Here is a 22,047-nt window from a genome sequence, read left to right as displayed (position 1 = left end):
CTAAAAAAAAATTTTAAGTATATAATTTAATGAGATGTTATATAAAACATTAAAAATGAACTTAAGTGTTTCTTCCCCCGCTTTGCAGGGCTGGGGATCAAATCCAGGGCCCCACCTATGCTAAGCAAGCACTCTACTACTGAGCTACATTCCTCAAACAAGTTCATATGAAAAGAAAGTTGAACATTTTACAGAACTCTCCAAGGCAAATGGCTCATATAAATTGCTGCTGAGTTAGATGTGAAAATCATATGTAAATCAGGAGGAAAGCATAACAGTATGGATTCTGCACTCACAATCCTTTGTAAATGCTTTAAATTTATGCTCCACTTTAAAGAAACCAGAATTGGGGGTTGGGGTTGTGGCTCAGAGGTAAAGCGCTCACCTAGCATGCATGAGGCACTGGGTTTGATCTTCAGCACCACAAAAAATAAAGGGTTAAAATATAAAAGGTAAAAAATAAAGGTGTTGTGTCCACCTACAACTAAAAAATATTGAGAGAGAGAGAGAGAGAGAGAGAGAGAGAGAGAGAGGGAGGGAGGGAGGGAGGGAGGGAGGGAGGGAGGGAGAGACAGACCAGAATTGGAAATCTTGTATCAGTGGTTCTCAATAGGGCAGTACTGACCCCTAGGGGTTATTATGGAAACTTGGACATTTTCAGTTGGTTTCACTACTGGTTTCTGGTGAATTGCGAGCAGGGATTTTGAACATCCAGCAATGGCCTGCACAGTCTTGGGAAGTCCCACTGAATATAGAAAACAACACAACCCTATTTCTTCTTCTCAAGGAGTTGAAGTACAATTCCTCCATAGGTGAGGGCTTCCTTTCAAGAGTACAGAAAGGGGATGGGTGAATAACTGTGTTGGAGAAACTTAACAAGCATCACCTCATCCATAACTTCCCCCCAAATTCTTTGGGGCTTTGGGGAGGTAATTAGGCTAGGAGGGCAGAGCCTTCCTGAATGGTGTTTTGTTACTGGGGATTGAACTCAGGGGCACTCAACCACTGAGCCACATTCCCAGCCCTATTTTGCATTTTAGAGACATGATCTGAGTTGCTTAGTGCCTCGCTGGTTGCTGAGACTGGCTTTGAATTCATAATCCCCTGCCTCCACATCCCAAGCCAAAGGGAATAGTGTTCTTGTTTTAAATATTTTTTGGTTGCAGTTGACACAATACCTTTGTTTTATTTATTTATTTTTATGTGGTGCTGAGGATCAAACCCAGGCCCTCGCATGTCTAGGCTAGCCATAACCTCAGCCCAGGAATAGTGTTCTTTTAAAAGACATGAGATGATTTCTCTTGGCAGTGTGAAGTTGCCTATCTACAAGCCAAGAAAGGGATCCTCACCTATCCCTGGGTCTGCTTGCTGGTGCTTTATCATGGACCTCTCAGCCTTCTAAACTGTGAGAAATAAATGTTTATTGTTTAAGCCTTCTAGTCCATGGTATTTTTGTTATAGCAGCATGACCTAAAACACAGTGTTAAGCAAATCCTAGTCAAAATACTGTGTGGGGAGACCACAAATGATTACTGCTCACCCATCAGCTCAATATTCAAACCACCTGTATAATAATGGAGTCCCAGTCTCAGCCCAGTAGGGCTCATGGGCCATGACTCCACACTGACCTTAAGCCACAGTACACTGTCTAATCATAGAAGAAAACTTCTTGTCCTCTGGTTTGCGTATTCCTGTCACCACTTGTCAGGCAAGTTAATTTGGAGGTGAATTGTTCTAATCCCTAGGAAGGCTTGCTTATACAATATTTTTTTTCAATGCATATAGGAATGAATAAACAAGAACTGTCTTTGGCAAGATTTATTTAGCAAGTAGAGAAATCTTCTTTTCCTGGAAATAAGGTTTGAAATTATTGAATTTATGGATCTAAGAGGGCTTCCATTTGACAATTGTAGCATTCAACACTGAAAATGGTTTTCTTAAGTTTCTGTGACTCACATTTTGATATCTGATTTTTCTTCTCTGTGTACTTTCCTGCCACAATCCTTTATTCCTTATTTCCTTTCCTCTTCCCACCCTTCTTTTTTTTTTTTTTTTTTTTTATGATCTTATTCTTGTAATTCCCACCTTCTTTACCTATACAAACTACCTGGTTAACAGGCTGTATACAATTGTGACTACTCCCAGTTCAGAATGACCTTGCAAGCCATTTCAAATCCTTTCAGTACTAAGGACAGCCTTTTGGAAGAAAGAACTTGATTGAAAGAAGTTTACAAATTAAACGGTCTTATCTAAAATTTTATTTCAGCTGTTTGTTTAAATTGCTCATACAAATTACATTTCATCTAAAAAGGAAATGTAAAGTTTTTCTAGCAGTGCAAGAATAATTGGCATGGCCTATCCAAAGGTCTTCCACTACAGTCTACAGAAAATCTAAACCACAAACTGGATGTTTTTATTCTCTGGGCCATAAGACATTTTCAAAATCACTATGATTTTTTGAAATCTAGCCAACCATCAATCATAGGAGGGAAGACTACAGAGCTGATTTCTGATAACTAAGTTATGCTACCAGTGAGTATAATGTGATTACTAGAAGCATAAAGACCATGGGGTAGGGAAGACTCCTTGTGAGTTGGGTATCACCCATGCAGGAGTAATTGTGTGTAGGGTAGCCTGTCTTATAGACTTCTAAGCTTCCATCCTCATTGTGGTACTCAGGCCCAAGAGTTAAGAGCACAGTGTGCAAACTCACTGAAGGTTTTACAATAAGATACTAGTGCAGGAGGCATGGTGAGGAATTTTGAGGCATAATCTAAATAGTAAAAATAATAATGAGATCTTGAGTACTTGAGCCTATTCATATTGCCTTCAATTCATTATATTTTACATGTGTTATGGTTTAGATATGAGGTGTCCCCCAAAAGCTCATGGGTGAGACAATGCAAGAAAGTTTAGAGGTGAAATGACTGTAGAGCCTTAACCTAATCAGAGTATGAATAATTCACTGATCTGGATTAACTGGGTGGTAACTGTAGGCAGGTAAGGTGTGGCTGGAAGAGGGAGGGGATGTTCCTTTGGGGTTTGTCTTTTGTTGCTGGTGAGCAGAGCTCTCTGCTTCCTGATTGCGGGCCTGAGCTGCTTTCATCTTCCACACCTTTTGGTCATGATGTTCCATCTCACGTTGGGCCCAGGACAATGAAGTTGGTCATCTATGGACTGAGACCTCTGAAACCATGAGCACTAAATAAAACTTTTCCTCCTCTAAAATTCTTGTCATGTCTTTTAGTCACAGCAGCAAAAATGTTAACTAAAGCAACATGTCTAGTCTTAATACTAGAGTATTAAGTGATGTACAGTATATTAGAGCTTAGTCTGAGGCATGGTACCTAGTAAATATTATTCCCTCCCTCCTCCCTAATCCCAAATAAATGAGGTTAGTCCTTGAATCTTAAAAGTATTTTAAATAAAAAAGAAATTAGTTTTTCTATCAGTATCCCTGTCAGCACGATTCTGAATTGCTCTCAAGAGTACCTTCTCTTTTGTAAAATAAACACTTTATACTGTTTGAAGTACACATGAAGATTCATTTTTGTTCAGTGTTCTTTACTTTCCATTGTAAAAAGTTTTTTCTGAGGAATTGAAACCCCAGAAGATAACCACCACAAAAAAATGATAAATGTTTCTTTTTCAAAAGATGATAATTCAAAGGCAGACCTGAAGAAAAGTAATATTTAGGAGACAGAAGGCAGCAAAGGCAGCCTCTAAAGGGAATTGTTATAATTATTGCCTAAAAAGTAAAGTTACAGAACTACATTCAAGGTCATAAGATAAAGCACTACTTTAAAACTAGAATGATCACTTAGGTGGAAAAACACAGCTGAAAAAGGAAAGTGAAATAGACTAAAGAATAATTTGAACTGGAACAATGATCCATCAGTTCTAGATGCTTCTGGTATCTGATATCTTGAGTCGTATTGTTTTCTTCCTTATCGCCATCTTCACTGACATCGTAAAAGGAGCATTCTCATGAACTAATAGTTGCTGCTATTTTGTTTGGATTCAAAATTTCAATCCAGTAACCATCAGGATCTTGAATAAATGCCAGACCTTTCATTTTACCTGTAAATTAAAATTTTTCATTACTGGAAAAACTCAAAAAAACAATCAAACAAACAAAAGCCTTGTAAATTAAAAATAGTTTTATCAGGCTGGGGTTGTGGTTCAGTGGTAGAGAGCTTGCCTAGCATGTGTGAGGCACTGGGTTCGATTCTCAGCACCATATATAAATAAAGGTACACTGACAACTAAAAAAAAATTTTTTTAAATAGTTTTATTAATTCAAATTTTAATTTACATTTAAAAATACACTATTTTGTCTGTAGGTTTTAAAAAAAAATTTTAGTTGTCAATGGACCTTTGTTTTTATTTATTTTTATTTATATGGTGCTAAGAATCGAACCCAGTGCCTCATACATGCTAGGCAAGTGCTCTACCACTGAACCACAACCACAACCATATTTGTAGTTTTAATTTTTTTTAAGTTGTAGATGAACACAATATCTTTATTTATTTATTTATTTTTATGTGGTGCTGAGAATTGAACCCAGGGCCTCACACCTGCAAGGCAAGCATTCTACCACCGAGCTACAGCCCCAGCCCCTATAGTTTTATACTTTTAAAAAATTCTATACTGTGGGGCTGAGGATACAGCTCAATTGGTAGAGTGCCTGCCTCACATGTACAAGGCCCTGGGTTCAATCCCCAGCACCAAAAAAAAAAAAAAAAAAAAAAAAAAATTCTATATTGTGTGCTTACTTTGGTAGTACATATACTAAAAATTAGAATGATAGAGATTAGCATAGCCCCTGCACAGGAATGATATGTAAATTTGTGAACTATTTATTTTTTAAAAGAAATTCTATATTGTGCTGGACCACCTGTAATCCCAGCAACTCAGGAGGCTGAGACAGGAGGATCACAAGTTTGAAGCTAGCCTGGGCAACTTAGTGAGACCCTGCCTCAAAATAAAAAATTAAAAGGGCTATTAATGTAGCTCAGTTGTAGAGCACTCCTGGGTTTAATCCCCAATAGCATAGAAAAAATTCTATCTTGTCAGTGTTGCCCAAATTTATGTTTTTCATAATAACTAAAATGTTATTTTCCACACACAGCTGAAAACAAGCTTTCCTAAAATAAACCATGGGACTGAAACATTTGTTAGGTATCAAGTGTTTACCTCATCTTCATGATACAGTTCATAACACCAATTCAGCAGTCACAAATAATAATAATGTTAGTATTATTTTGGGGTACCAGGGATTGAACCAAGAGGTGCTTAACTTCTGAGCCGCATCCCCAGCTTGTTTTTTTTGTTTGTTTGTTTGTTTGTTTTTTTTGTCTTTTTGAGATAAGGTCTTGCTAAGTTGCTCAGGTCCTTGCTAAGTTGCTGAGGCTGGCTTTGAAATTGTGATCCTAATGCTTCAGCCTCCCAGGATGCTGGGATTACAGGTATGCACCATCGTGCAAGTGCCATTTATTTTTATTTTTATGTACCCAGGAGCAAACCCAGGGGTGTTTACCACTGAACCACATCCAAAGCACTTTTTTTGTATTTTATTTTAGAGACAGGATCTTGCTGAGTTACTTAAGGCCTTGCTTAGTTCCTGAGGCTGACTTTGAACTCACGATCCTCCTGTCTCAGACTCCTAAACAACTGGGATTACAGGCACGCACCATCCCCACATTATTTTAAAGATGAAAATAGGAAGGTGCTTAAGAGAGCAGATAGTGTGTCCTACCTATACAATCAAAAATACCTACAGACTTGAGTCACATAAATCTGACAATCAGATTCTTTCTCCCAGAAATTCGTAACTGGGATGGAAAGGCTAACAGGTCAGAGTTGTTTGCTTACATGTAAAAATGTAACCTGAGAAATTTATTTTGGGACCAAGATGCTGAATTGATTTGACTCCTTTCCCTGGATGCTTTCTCCAAGCCTAACCCAAAAGGATACAAATGGAAAACATTGGGGGGAAAAGTGAGGATCTCAGGGGGGATGGATGAGAAGAACAGGTGGAAGCGGGGTAGAGTGACTATTTTAACCTAGTCTCTGTGGGTCAGACCAGAAGGAAGTACATTACAATTGTGGGAGAATAAGCAGGAGCTTTGCTTTTGCTCCCCTCAGCACCTGGGGCATCGGCACCTGCCCTTACACTTGGGGGCTCAAATAATTGGTTAACAGCCTCAGGATTAAATATGGATGGCACAGAAAACTTAGCTTATGAGGACCTGAGAAAGGGACTACCTCATCTTCCTACCCACTTCCACATGCCCAGGGCTAGGGAATGACAATCTCAGAAGGATTTCCTACTAATACTGCTTTTCCCTTAGGGACAAAGTTGGAAAGAGTTGTTGTGGGGCATGTAAAGAGTTTGACTCATTTCCAGGTTCCGAGGAATTTCAGCCCTGGCTTACCCTGCCCATTTTCTTAACATCATTCAGGTTGTTAAGGACAGGACTTCCTCTATTCACACTATACGACAGACTGAAATAGCAAACAACTGTAGGGTTGTGTGTGTGTGTGTGTGTGTGTGTGTGTGTGTGTGTGTTTGTAAGTTTAGAGGTCAAATAACAAGAATTTAAAGAACATAACAATTGAATATATGTATGTGTGTGTGTGTGTGTGTGTGTGTGTGTGTGTATTTTTTATATAAAATTATAGCTGGGCATGGTGGCACATGTCTATAATCCCAGCAGCTCAGGAGGATGAAGCAGGAAGATTGCAAGTTCAAAGCCTTATTAAAACATGTAAAATTGATGGACAATATGAAATAATATTACCAACATGAAACAAGAACAAGAAAATATTAAAGGAACCAAGCAAAAATAAGGGACCAAAAAAAAAAATAATAGATTAAAAACACAATAGTTGAGGGCTGGGGATGTGGCTCAAGCGGTAGCGCGCTCGCCTGGCATGTGTGAGGCCCAGGTTTGATCCTCAGCACCACATACAAAGAGGTTGTGTCTGCCGAAAACTGGAAAATATATATTAAAAAATTCTCTCTCCCCCCTCTCTCTCTCTCTTTACAAAAAAAAATAGTTGAGTTAAATAGCAGAACAGATACATTTGGGGAATAATTAGTTAACTGGTATATCAGTTTGAGGAAATATCTCTAGAAAGAAGGCATAGTAATGAAGAATATAAAAACTTCCAGAATAACACAGAATACACTATATATAAAGAAACCCAAACAGATTGACAGTATATTTTTGAACTGTAAAACTATGCAAACCAGCAATGGAGTAGTATTTCAAGATTGAAAGAAAACAAACCTAGGATTTTCAACAAAACTGTCATTCATATAAAAAGATGATTCTTGGACATACAAAGTCTCAAAAGTTTTCCCTCAAATACCTTTGGAAAACAGTTTTGGTTGAGGTACTCATAAAAAGAGACAAAAGGGGCTGAGGCTGTAGCTCAGTAGTACTGTGCTTGCCTAAAATATGGGTTTGATCCTCAGCACCACATAAAAATAAATAAATAAAACAAAGGTATTGTGTCCATCTATAACTAAAGTATATATATGGGATATATATATAAAAAATATATATGCATATATATATATATATATATATATGGACAGAGAAATTCAAAAGATGCTACAAGAGATATATGCAGAAAAGATTTTCAAAATACCTTAATGTATTTAATGCTATTTTTAAAAATACCACAATCAAAGAAAAAGAAAATATGAATCAATAATATCCCAGTCTATGTAATGTGACATGATGGGGGTTGAGGGGAATAAGTTATTTTCTTATAGGGGAAGAGATATGGATGTTAAATACTTTAATTTTTTAAAAAAGGTTAAAATAAAATAATGAACATTTTAACTTAAAATAATAAATTTTGATGGCAGAAACAGATCCCAAGTAAAATAATCACAATACATGCAAATCAAACAAAACCCAGATAAATACTATTTCAAGAGACATACCTAAAATATAAGTACATACAAAGGTTTTAAAGTACTAAAAAGAAATACTAGACAATAATTAACTAAAGAGACCTGGTATTGTTATGTTAATATCAAATAAAACAAACTCATTTTTGTTTGAGGGGGGTCGGTACTGGGGATTGAACCCAAGGGAACTTAACCACTGAACCACATCCCCAGCCCTATTTTGTATTTTATTTAGAGACAAGGTCTCATTGCCTTGCTTAGGGCTTCACTAAGTTGCTGAGGATGAGTTTGAACTGGCGATTCTCCTCCTGTCTCAGCCTCCTGCACAGCTGGGATTACAGGTGTGTGCCACTGCGCCCAGCTTAAACTTATTTTTGGATGACCCCAGTTAAACCCTGAGATAGTGAAAGGTGGTGGCCAAAGAAAGAATGTGATAGGGTTATAGGGTGGGAAAAAGAGCCTAGGTTTTTTTTTTTTTTTTTTTAATATTTATTTTCTTAGTTTTCGGTGGACACAACATCTTTGTTTGTACGTGGTGGTGAGGATTGAACCCGGGCCGCACGCATGCCAGGCGAGTGAGCTACCGCTTGAGCCACATCCCCAAGCCTAGGTTTTTGATAGCTCTCCAGATCCTATGTCTAGTCCCTTATGAAGCCACCCTGTCTTCCATTTTTCTAAGATAACAAGGTATTCTAATAATTTTCCTTCTTGCCTTAAATTGACTGATGTCAACTTCCATTACCTGTAGCTAAAAGGATTTTACTGTAACCGTGCCCTCTGTGGATGCTTATAAATATTATTTAATTAAAGAAAGGCATGAAATCAGTAAGACTCACCATCATCAGGTTTCTTCACAAATTTAACTCCCAGTTCTTCAAATCTTTTACAAGCTCCATATACATCAGGAACAGCAATTCCAATGTGACCTTAGATGACACCCCCGACACACACCAAAAAAAGAAAAAAGAAAAATACAGAGAGAAGGAAGATATAATTATACCAGGGTCTCCAAGTGCCATGGTGGCTTCTGAAACTTGTGTATTTCAAAAACATAACATTTGAAAGCAAACTGAGTCAACTAGGTTCAAAATCTCATAAAGAACAAATGTAGACTGACTAGCTGGGTATAATAGAATAATTATAAAGGATATGATACTTAAAATAAACCAATACTACCTCACATATAGTTCTGTTAAGAATAATCTATACAAAAAAGAATCATGCTTAGTAAGTATATTGTTGGCATTAACTATACAGTAGCCAACTGAAGTCTGTAATCCTGTCATCTTGAATTGACAAATTTTAAATCAAGACAGAAGTGCATACTAACAGAAATTGAGATTCTAATAACCATAGTTTTTTTTTTAATTAAAAAGTCAACTGAAAATAGAATATAGAGACTTAAAAGTAAAACTGTTATGAGTATATTTACTGTGAAATTATATAATTCCTAAATAAGATTTGTGGAAATAAAACATACCTCTAATAAACTGATTTTATTTGTTAATTATTTGTTGATGTTTTAGGTTTACTATAATTTTAAGTATGGATCTCATGTAAAATCAACAAACCCACATTACATATAAACAGACAAACATACCAAATCCCCGAGGGTCTGAATTGCCATTGTGGTAACTCTGAGTCTCATCATTTTCAGTACCCCAATTGCTACAAAAGAAGGGAAAATATAACTTTCAGTTCTGTTCTATAGAAAAGATTATATATATATATATATTTTTTTTTTTTTTGTATGAGGGATTGAACCCAGGGGTGCTTAATCACATTCCCAACCTTTTTTTTTTTTTTTTTTTAATTTTGAGACAGGTCTTACTAAGTTGCTTAGGGCCTCACTAAGTTGCTGAGGCTGGTCTTGAACTTATAATCCTCCTGCCTCAGCTTCCCAAGGGAATTACATGCATGTACCACTGCACCAGGTTATAGAACTGATATTCTGAGAAGAAATTCCTGTCTTTAAACTCTTGCCATGTGTATATGCTACTCTACATATTTGGCCTAACCCCTGCTACTACAAATATCACATTTTCAACTGCAGAGAGTAATCATTAAAGTATGATTTTATGATTTTAATTAGATTAAGAAGATTTTAAAATCAGGCATCTGAATAAGAACAATAACAAAAATAACAACAACTATTATTTATTATCCTCAGTACTTTATATTTCATTTAACCCTCAAAACAGCTCCATGGCCCAGACTTGAATAGTTCCATTTTATAAATGAGCCTGCCACTTTAGGGAATTTTTTAGGGTCAATAGAATTAGTGTTAGTGCTTAAGACCCCTATCTAGGCCTGTCTGATAGAAAAACTTTGTTTTAAATCAGATACACATTAAATCACACATTTTAAAACAAATGCTCTTTTGGAAGTTGTTAAAGAGTACAGAAAAACAAAGTTAAAAAAATAATAAGGAAAAAGGGGGTGGAAATACCTCTTTTCTTTCTAGTTTTTTTTTTTTTTAATGTGTGTATGCGTGTGGTGCTGGGGATTGAACCCGGGGCCTGTACATGTAAGGCAAGCACTCTACCAACTGAATTATATCCCCAGCCCTTCTTCCTACATTTTTTAAGTGTTGAAATTATAAAAATACCTCCCAACCCGTTTTATTTTTTATGTTGAGACAGGGTCTTGCTATGTTGCTTAGGGCCTCACTAGGTTGCTGAGGCTGTGCTTGAACCTGCAATCCTCCTGCCTCAGCCTCCTTCATTGCGGGAATTACAGGCATGTGCCACAGGACCTGACAAACTATCTTAAAATTTTAATGTTAATTGTTACAAAAATGGTTTGATGACTTTTTAAGGGAACATATTATGTAACATTTCTGGATCAAAAATGCAGCAAAACTACAAAAGAACAAAATTTTGAATGATGGATGATTTTAGTTGTAGTCTCTAAACATTAGTAAATTATAGTTTGGCAAATATCTTACTATTTCAGGATCTTAAATTCTCTGAAAGACATTTATCCTATCTATACCATAAAACAAAGACCAGACGGGAAGATCCATATAAAAATACTCAAACATGTTGTTACAATTTGAATTAAACTGATAAATAAGCAAAAAAACCAAACAAATAAAAAAACAAAACAAAACACAGTAACAAAAGAAAAAAACTTAAGAAAATTTAGAATACATAGAAAGATAAAAATATACTCACTGTGTCAGTTCAAGTGTAGCTTTTCTGGAGAATACCCATGCCATTTTTTCATTTTTATCTTTAGGAAAGTCATTTTTATCCTCATAAGCCAAGAAATAGAGTGAAAAATTCATAGTAGGAAAATCTAATTTTTGAATTAGCCTGAAATTAAATAAAACAAGACTAATTCATGAAGGAAAGGTTGATTCATACTAAAATCAACATAACCCAATACTCAAGTTCTATAAATAAGAGCTATGTATATAGGAAAACTATCTGAATGGAAAAAGCAAGTGAAAAAAATCTTATTTAAAAACACCTAATTAGGGCTGGGGATGGAACTCAGTGGAAGAGTGCTTGCCTAACATGTGCAAGACCCTGGGCTCAATCCCCAGCACCACAAAAACAAAACAAACAAGGAAAGGACCATCACCCTCTGTAAATATCAAGGAAATATAAAAATAAAAGAAAACTTTTGTAATTCATCAATCTTCAATTTTAATGAAATTTAATTGGAATTGTAGTGCTCGTTTATAAATGGAAAGAGATAATTTTGTTTCTTTTTAGTGAACGATACAATGCATTACTCTATTCTTTCAAATATGCGCTATAGATATTTAAATACATACATTTAGTGAGTTCTTACTATGCCAGAATTTCTAGGAAATAAAATTGAGGACAGGTGGTATGAGAGAAGGAAAAATGACAGATTATTATCACAGAAGATGGGAACATCAACAATAAGATAAAGCAGCTAACAGTAGCAAATACTGCAAAAGGGTGAAACAGAAGTAGGACTAAGAGAAGGTCAAGAAATACAGCAAGGTCCTGTGAGAGCAGTTTCAACAGTGTAGAGCAGAAGCTGCATCTCATTGGACTTGGGAGAGACAGGGGCGGTGAGCAGGTAAAACAGCAGCAAGCATGGTGTCTCCATGAGGCAAGAAAGTAGGGCAACAATCCTTCTAGAAGGCTTAAGCATGTTTGTAGGATGAAAGGAAAGAGTCAGTGGGGAAGGAGACACTTGATATGAGCGAAACAGTGAATTCTGAGGTTTTAAAAAAGATAACTGAAGTTACAGCTTATAAAGTGAGTTTAAAGAATGTAGGATTATTTTGCAAGGAGCAGAATAGAATGAGAATGTATGTAATGCCATTTTCTTTCAATTACTGAGGATTAAATGCTTGAAGATGACCTGGTTCATAATCAACAAGTACAGATGGTTGAAGCACATCAAAAGGAAAGTTGCTAGAGTTTTGCTCTAAATCTTTCATTTGATTATCACTGCTAGGTACATGCCTTGGTCCAATCAGATCCATTACAGACTTACCACAAGTAAGATTTACTCCAATATGCTTATAAATAAAGTATCAGACACCTCAAACAGTCTAATCATGACAAACTATCTTTGTACCTCCTGAAGTCAAGTGCACAAGCCTTACCTGCCAATCAGTTGGCAACTGAAACAAATGAACCTGCTGTAACTTGATTTTCCCCAGAAGAGGATATCTTTAGGTCATTGTCAAGTTGCATCCTACTTGGAGGCTTTTTAAAATAAGGTCTACGCTGGGGCTGGGGTTGTGGCTCAGTGGTATAGCATTTGCCTAGCATGTGTGAGGCACTGGGTTCGATTCTCAGTACCACATATTAATAAACAAATAAAATAAAGGTCCATCGAGAACTAAAAAAAACATTAAAAAAAATAAGGTCAACACTGGAGTCAACTGGACATAGATTCAATTTCCAGCTCTGCCATGTGCCAACTGTGGGATTTGGGACAGCAACTTCCATCGTTAAGCTTTGCTTTTTTCACCTGCAAAAATGGGGATATGAGCTACTCAAACACCTACTGTAAAGACTAGAGAAAATAATGGGAGAAGTGCCTGGCAAATAGCAAGTATCCAATAAATCTGTGTTCATTATGCCCTTTAAATATGCCATAAACACATGCCGGACAAAATCAAAGAAACTATAAGATCAGTTATCTTTAGGGAGGACAGAGGGAAAGAAACTTATCATTTTTCATCTTGTGTTTTTCTAAACTGGTTAGATTTTCTAAACAAACCTACTGTATTACTTAAATTATTCTCTCAATGTTGGTGGAGAGCATCTAGGCAGTAAATTAAAGATCATTTAATTTTATTCTTTTCATAAATTTTTTTTTAGTTGTAGATGGACACAATACCTTTTTTTTGTTTGTTTATTTTACGTGGTGCTAAGGATTGAACCCAGTTCCTCACATGTGCTAGGCAAGTGCTCTACCACTGAGCTACAACCCCAGCCCTAATTTTATTCTTTATGTATCTGTAGTATCATAAACAAAAAACTCATGTTACTTAGAGGAAAAAGAAATCAAGGAAAAAAAAAACTATCAATTATACCACAATAAAGCTGGAGGGTTAGTGTAAATAAGTAAATATGCTTTAAGGATTAAAAGAGCAGTGGCTTTTACCTGTTCAGTAAAATAGAATGTAGTCTATAAAATTGGAAGAGGGCCAATTTTAAGTAAAACCATTCATTTTCTGAGTAAAATGTCCTCATATATATGTTTTCTGAAGTTAACAATAGGTTAAAAGTGGTCAGAACATCAAAAAGGGTCTGAATATTATTAAGGATTTAGCAGGCAGCTCTCAAAGAGAAAAGAATTTGGAGAAAATGAAAGTATTTATGCCTTTTGTTGCCACTAAGCCAGGCTGGAATAAAGAAAGGGAAGTTAATCTAAACCCCATTTATTCAGAACTCCTTACAGACTCCTTACCTAAAGAACTTTTGTTACTTTTGAAACAAACTACAATTTTTAAATGGGCCTGAAAGCATTACCTATATTGGCAAAGCTATGTATTTAAACAATAAGGTTCCAATAAATGGTCTTACGTCATTCCAAGGACTCTAGTATAAAAATCCAATGACTTCTTAGGATCCTTAATTCGCATCATGGTCTGTTGCAACAGAAAATCCTAAAGAAAAACAGAATATACTAAAAACCTTTAATTTTTACCATGCATTACCAACATTAATTGTGTTTTTTATAACAAGATACAGACAGTCCACCATTGTAATACAATGAAAGAAAGAAAGAAAGAAAGAAAGAAAGAAAGAAAGAAAGAAAACACCTTTGTCCCTTCAGCCTACTACGAAAACTGCCTGGAAACATTCCTATCACCCACAAGCTCCTGTGGCTCTGCCCAGCAGTGCTTTCTTGTTGCAGGTCCCAATGTGGCAGCCTTGAAGTGCCAAGAAGTTTGTATCTCCAGGGTTACCCTCAAACAAGGGTATAGCAAAGATGTGGCTTTCTTGCTCCTTGGTGGGACAATTCTGAGGCATGCTCCACACAGTTCCTCAGAGGGATGGAATCCCAGGTGCCCACAGTGATCACAAGCAAACACTACTGTAGGCCACCCTTCCCCAAACCACAGAGCTTTCTATGATCATTTCCCAAAGAAACTACTTACAACCCTTATTCTAGGCTGCCTTTCCACAAGCTGAACCAAGACTTCTTTTTTTTTTTAAGAGAGAGAGAGAGAATTTTTAATATTTATTTTTTTAGTTTTTGGCGGACACAACATCTTTATTTGTATATGGTGCCAAGGATCAAACCCAGCGCCGTGCGCATGCCAGGCATAACTAAAAGGTAAAAAGCTACTGTCTCTAACACCTTTGTGAAACTATAATTTCCACATCAGGAAACAGAAGGCTTGACTGATAAAATGATAGTGCATATAAACTGATGGAAATAAGATTAACTGTTAGCATTAACAGTAACATTTGGCTTAGGGGTTTGTCTTTGTAAAAACTCATCCCAGTTTTATAGATGTGAGGCTGATTCCAAATGATTAAATTAATTGTTCCAGCCTCCCGATTTTAAGTTCAGGTCTCTTTTTACCATAGGTACCTTCCAAAAACAGGTCTGAAAACTCTCACTACTCTCTTTGCAGTTACCATCATCTCTCTCCTGTAACTCATATTACATAAAATACAAATGTAGGGGCTGGGGCTTTAGTTTAGTGGCAGAATGCTTGCCTAGCATGTGTGTAACATTGGGTTAGATTCTTAGCACCATAAAGGCATGCTGTCTACCTACAACTACAATTTTTTTTTTTTTTTTAAATACAAGTGTTACAGTTGAGGTTGTGGCTCAGTGTTAGAGTGCTTGCCTAGCATGTGTGAGGCCCTGGGTTCGATCCTCAGCACCACATAAAAAAAAAATAAATAAATAAAATAAAGATATTGTGTCCATCTACAACTAAAAACATTCTCATTTAAGACAAAACTAGCTTGAAAACTACTATATCTTATTAAAACCAACCTTAAATTAATATAAGAATTAAATTCTTTATTCATAGCGTATAATCACACACAAGTGAGCTGGCTCTGAGGTTCCATGTTTCCAGAGCATTCAGGTTGCTTTCCTCAGTCAGGAGCTGGCCTCCTAGAGGACTCACGTTTAGTGTACAGTTGAGAAAGAGAAAAATGGCTCCCAGTATCTGGGCACTAGCTAGGCCTTGGTTCCCTCCTCACCCAGCCACAAAAAACACCTACAGAGTCATTCTGTGGCTGCAATGAAGAGACCGGAAATAGAATTTATGGTTGTCTAAGCATAGATTAAAACAAGGCACCGAGAACAGTACAAAAACATCTCCCTTCCCAAGTAATGCGAGTGACTGCTGTTTCCCTGTCAATTACAATGTTTGCTGGGGGAGGACAACTCTAGAGAAATCTGTGTGCTTTTTCAGGCCAGACCAGAGGTGAGTTCAAAGGGTCTATTTGGCAGGCCTCCTTGGGGCAAGCTGTCCTCCCCAGCTAAACTTGGCACTTGGCCAGGGAGTTGCAGGCAAGGACTAAATCCTAAAGAGGTCTCTAATTATTCTATCAAACATTAACTGTCAAGGGCTTTGCAGATGGAATTAAGGTTATTAGTGAGTTGGCTTTAAAACAGGGAGATTGGCCTAGATTATCTAGATAGGTTCCATGTAATCACATGAGACCTTAAAAACAGAGGAGAGAGGCAAGACGTATGAAAAGACAGAAGAGACATATGAAAAGGCAGCAGAAGAGAGGCGGGCAGCAGGGGAAGCCAGAGAGATGCCAAGGTGAGGCACTGACCTACAGGTGCTGGCTGTGAGATGCAGGGGTACAGATAGAAGGAAGTAAAGACAGATCTCTTCCATCCCCACTCCAACAACTGATAGCCCACAAGGAACTCGGGACCTCACCCTACAACTGAAAAGCAATTGAATCCAGGGAACAATCTGAGTTTGGAAGCAGATTCTTTTGAGCCTCTAATAAGGAACACAGCCCTGTCAATACCTTCAGTTTAAGCGAGTATGACCCATGTCAAACTTCTAACCTACAGAGCTATGAGATAATATACTTCTCACCAACCTGCATCCAATATTATTGGGCTTTTCTTTAGTATCATGAGGTCTTTCATTTCTCATGCAAAGAAAAGAAAAAAAAATACACAAATGTGAGAGGAATTATTTTTGAGAGGCAACATGGTTGAATGCTGGCTTTACAACTGAAACCTTGAGTAAATCAATACTTTCCTTGAACCTGCTTCCACATCTTTAGAATGAGGATCATTACAGTTTCTAGCTGTTATGTTTGAGCTGAAATGTAAAGGGAATAATGCATGAAAGTGCTTAGCATAACACTGGGTCCAAAGCGAGCTACTCTGCTTACTATGTATCTTGCCGCTGCTGTTATTATAAAACAAACACCCAGAGTATCCACTACTGACTATTGCTACTGATTCCCCAAATCTGTATTCTCCAGCCCATACCTCTATCTTCAGCTATGAACTTACACATCCTGCACCTACTCATCATTTCCACTTGGGTTAGAACTTCAAATTCATTACAGCCCAAACAAACACTTCTTCCTATACTGCCAAGAGTCAATGTCTCAACTACCCCTTGTTAGCCCAAGTCAGACACTTGAATTCTCCCTGATTCCTCCCTCAACATTCCTTCCCCAAACCAAGCACTCTATTTACCTGTCTGCTTAATCTCTCTTGGAATCTTTCTCCTCCTGGTCTCCCTAATGACCATTACCTTGCTCAGGTATTTACAAGTTCCTGCCTGGACAATCAACTTACTTAAATGAAATTCAGAGTGATCTTTCTATAAGAAAAATCCATTTCTGTCATTTCTGGGTTAAAAAAAGACAATCCTTCAGGCTAGGGACCTAGCTCTGTGATAGCTACTTGCCTAGTGTGTAAAGCCCTATGTTCAATACCCAATCCCCACCATCACAAATAAATCAATCCTTCAGTAGTTTTTCAACACTTTGGGAAAAAGCAGCATATATGGTTACTGTATACGTCTTTAACCTCATCTTTTATCTCAAGCATTTACAATTTCATACCTTATCACTTAAAAAATGGGTGTACCCCCAATAAATGTGTATTTATTTTAATTACATACTTGTCTAATATACCAATATGAATATACCAGTATGACACTGGGTTGGAGTATGGATAAGCATCAGAGCATATGCTTAGCACACATAAGGTCCTGAAAACAAAAAAAATATAATATACAGTATATAAATAAATATAAGATATAAATATATATGTATAATATAAATATATAATACATACACACTATTTGCCAAGTAGAAATTTTTATAGGTAAGAAAACAAGGAAACATATTAAGAATCCTCAATTTTTCTTTGCATCTCCCAAGTGAGTATTTTGTATACTTCAACTCCCACTACCTAAAACTTCATTCTCTGCCTCAGTTCACTGATGTCATTGTGTTTTTATATATACTGAGTCTAGAACAGTCAGCCATCTATCCTGCCATTGTCCCTCTTTCTTCTTCCTGTTCATTACTCTTCATCCAACTCTACCTGGTTACCTCCTTAATTAACAAAACTTAGTTCAAGTGTCACCAACAGTAAACATTTCCTTGGATACCATGCCCTACCAATCAGATGAGACACATTAAAAATAATAATAATTATATGTGTGTATATATTTTATATATATATATATATATATATATATATATATATATATATATACACATATATATATATGGAGCCATGCACGTGTGAGATATATCTACAGAATGATGTGAAGTTGACATTGGTAGTACAACTGAAGACATAATTGCAACATTAAAGACATTGTGTATTCTATCAAAGCACTCTGATGGAAATAATAAAAAAAATGGTCATCAGGGATCACCATTTGCAAAGAGAAATTAGGTCTCTTGAGCCAAATAAGACCACCAAGATGTGGTGCAGCTGTGTATTCTTTGATGTGCCCTCAAGATGAAGATGCCGCAAATGTTCAGTAAACTAGTTGACTTTCTGCCCTTGCTGCTCTCTGCTTCCCAAATCAGACCTGCATCACTTATCTCACCTTCTGGAAGAGCTTAAATGACCTCATCACATCCAGACTTGGATCCTTCTAACCTACCCTACAAAGTCCTGGATCATTCTCCCTACCTACACAAACTCTCTTATGCATGACATTCAAGGTTCTCTTCATGTTCTATCTCCAATCTACCATGCTGGCCTTCTCCACTGTTGCCTGGATAACCTGAATTTCAACCAAAAATATTTAATTAACTCCTTAGGACATGCTCTTCATTGCATCTGTCACACTACCACATTCTTGCCAAAATGCTCTCTTCCCCTAGAATGCCCACCCAGATCCATCTTACTTTAGAGTTGGTGTATGTTTGGTAAAGGGAGGAGACCTCACCTTGCCTATCCTCCTAGTCTGTCCAAAATGCATTTATTAAGGGGTTTCCCCCCCTCCTTCATGGAATATTCCAAAATTATTTCTTGAGTCAGTATTCCAGAAGCAGATAAGGTAGGGGTTGGGAATGTGGGCTCTTTCCTGGGCAAGACACTCAACACTTCTCTAAGTCTCCTCATCTGTAAAATGGAGATAATTAGGGGCTGGAATTGTGGCTCAGTGGTATAGCACTTGCCTGGCATGTGTGAGGCCCTGGGTTCAATCCTCAGCACCTCATATAAATAAACGAATAAAAGATGTGTTTACAACTAAAAAATATTTTTAAAATGGAGATAATTATGCATTCCTATAAAGACTTTATGAGGACTAAATTAAGTAATGTACTTAAGCCACCAACCCAAGGCTTCACACACTAAATACATACAAATAGTATTAATATTATGTATTCCAGGGCTGGGGTTGTGGCTCAGTTGGTAGAGCATTTGTCTTGCATGTGTGAGGCACTGGGTTCAATCCTTAGCACAACATAAAAACAAATAAATAAAATAAAGGTATTGTGTCTATGACTAAAAAAAATATTTAAAAAATATTATGTATTCCATTTTTTCTTAAAGTACTTTAGTATTAGTATAATGTATTCCATTTTATGTCCATGGTACCAAAAGTTACTGATCAAAAAAAAAAAAAAAAATGATTACTCCAAATCATCAAGAGAAATTTAGCTAATAAGGAATGTAACTTAAGATGCAAGGAAGCATATTTAATATATTTATAAAGACTCCCCAGAATTTATTTATTTATGCCAAGGATTGCACACAAGGCCTCATGCATGCTTAGAATGCTCTCTACCACTGAGCTAGACTTGCAGCCACTGGAATATTTTTTTGTTTTAAATAGCCCAGTACTAAACCATCCCTTAAATCTGTTTGTTGGTGTGTGTTTATTTGTAATAACCCAGCACATAAAATGCTCATTTATCTGGGAATAACTCAATCTATATTATAAAATAACTAGGTATTAAGTGATACATAAGTGAGAGGGGTGTGAGAGGGTATACACACACACACACACACACACTTTTTTTCCTTCCCCCTTAATTTTGCAGTGATTAACACTTTTTTCCTATATGGGGACCAAAAGTTAAAAACTTTAGTAATCAGAGGTATGTGACTGCCTTGAAGGCAAAGGACAAGTAGGGACCCAAGTCATTGGCAATCTATGGGCCTCTCTTAGAGATCTGCGTAATGCCCATATTCATTCTTCTTTTACTAACTTTTTTTTCAATTTTTTTTCTTTTCTTTTTTTTAATATTTATTTTTTAGGTATAGATGGACACAACACAATGCCTTTATTTTTATGTGGTGCTGAGGATCCAACCCGGGTCCCGCCTGTGCTAGGTGAGCTCTCTACCACTGAGACACAATCCCAGCTTCTCAATTTTTTTTTTTTTTTAGTTGTAGATGGACACAATATCTTTATTTATTTGGTGCTGAAGAGCAAACCCAGTGCCTCACATGTGCGAGGCAAGTGTTCTACCACTGAGCCACAACCCCAGTCCCCCCATATTCACTCTTCAAGAAACTTTTAAGTGATGCAATTAAATGAACACATAGACATTTACTGACATTGATAACCACAGGAATAAATTTCCCAAGCAGATGACGTGTCTAGCTTGGCAGTGCAGGAGGCACCACACCTGAGTGAGTTACACTGACTCAGAATAGTATGTTAAGTGAAAGCCTAAATCTGCAACAGGTCATTTTTCTCCCAGGGTCACAACTGTAAAATGAGAGTGAAGCTGGAGTCGGGAGCGACTACAGAAAATGATCGCAGCCACAAGGTCCCAGCATAGACACACCTTTGAACCTATGACTAGAAGTTTGAAACTGATCCTCTATCAGCCATGGCGACTGACTTGGGGAACGGTCACATCCATGGACAAGGAACCTGACCCTCGTTTGGCTTGGCTTCTAAATGCCGTCCCAAAATAAACAAGTTAATGAAGTAGGGTCGCAGGTTTTTGAAACAACCTGATGTAAGGGATCCCCTCCATTCTTAGCCGATCTCAGGGTCCCTGGGATTGGACTCCATTATCCCTCTTCCCAGCACACGCCCCGTCCGCGCAGGGCCGGCCGAATGGGGTTCAAATGCCTTGCGGAGTCCCGGGATCCGCTCCCCCGGGCCCGGACGCGCGAGGAGGCCCAGTGCCCACCTTGGTGCTAGGATCCGGGTCGGAACAGCAACTGAGGGCGACCTCGTCAGTGAGGCCGGTCGCGGGCTGCGGTTCTGCCATGGCTGCGCTGCAATATCACCGACGATGAAACCCGGGAACCGAGGGCCACCAACACCCTCTTACCCAGCCTCTAGGCAGCCTCCGCTAGAGACAGCGCGACGGCGCCGCTGGGAGGTGGTCGCAGACTTCAGCCAATCGCCACGCAGAGAGCTGTGGGCTATCTTCTGATTGGGTCTCTGTGAGTCAACGCCTCCGACCACAGGGCTCTGTGCCTAGAGACTACAACTCCCAAGGTGCAGTGCGCAGGACGGAGGCCCGCTCTTAAGGCGGGGGTTGGAGGGAAATCTACTGCTGGGAGGCAGCAATTGTATTACAAATAACCTAATTTTGCTTATGTTTAGTTATGAAAGTTCGGTAACCCTCTGTACGTCAGGGCGGCAATTTTATAGAAAATAGGGATCTGATGTAAAGTGAGGATTAGGAGTTATTCTTTTTAAATTATAAAGATCAGAAGTTTATTTTCTCAATTTAAGCAGACCAGGATAAGTAAAACAACTCTGGTTTAGTGGAAAAACCCATGTTCAAGTTTTGGTCCCATTCTATTTTAGTTCTAGAAGCTTGTAATAATTATTGATCCTGATACTGAAAGCCATGAACTTTTAAATAGGGGGTACAAATGCCAAACTCCACATGTGCCAGGAGTCAATTCACATCCAAGTGGTAGCTTTGAGAGAGCGGTGTTTTTTTTTTAATTGATTTTATTTTTTTGAATACACGACAGCGGAATGCATTAAAATTCTTATTACACATACAATGCACAAATTTTCATATCTTTATATATAAAGTATGTGAGAAAGCAGTTTTGTAGATTTGTTGGTGCCAACTCCCAGCTCAGGATTTCTTCATTCCTGTGGACAGTAAGCTGTAACTTGGCTGAAGAAAAGAATGTCTAGCTTCCCCAGAGGCTAGGGAAGGGGAAAGGGAGGAGAAAAGGTGTGTATTGGGGTGTCAGTTTTAAAATA

At 37.6% G+C, this 22,047-nt stretch overlaps 1 protein-coding gene and 1 non-coding gene across 2 annotated transcripts; one reads left to right on the top strand and one right to left on the bottom strand.

Moving 5' to 3' along the window:
- Nucleotides 1-1,803: 1,803 nt before the first annotated feature.
- Nucleotides 1,804-21,192, bottom strand: Glo1 (glyoxalase I). Its single transcript, XM_076858776.1, has 6 exons — nt 21,005-21,192; nt 13,955-14,037; nt 11,105-11,245; nt 9,529-9,596; nt 8,765-8,854; nt 1,804-4,080 (listed from the first exon to the last, which is right to left on the bottom strand). Exons 1-6 carry the CDS (start codon nt 21,083-21,085, stop codon nt 3,986-3,988), a joined length of 558 nt encoding a protein of 185 aa, XP_076714891.1. The 5' UTR covers nt 21,086-21,192; the 3' UTR covers nt 1,804-3,985.
- On the top strand, nt 4,769-4,871 carry LOC143402646 (U6 spliceosomal RNA). The gene has a single exon (XR_013091725.1). It is a non-coding gene; the product is annotated as a U6 spliceosomal RNA (small nuclear RNA).
- Nucleotides 21,193-22,047: the final 855 nt, after the last annotated feature.

Source organism: Callospermophilus lateralis, chromosome 6, assembly GCF_048772815.1.
Source record: "Callospermophilus lateralis isolate mCalLat2 chromosome 6, mCalLat2.hap1, whole genome shotgun sequence".
Classification (NCBI taxonomy): domain Eukaryota; kingdom Metazoa; phylum Chordata; class Mammalia; order Rodentia; family Sciuridae; genus Callospermophilus; species Callospermophilus lateralis.
The sequence above is the reverse complement of the archived record's forward strand: the minus strand, read 5'-3'. Positions and strand labels throughout refer to the sequence as shown.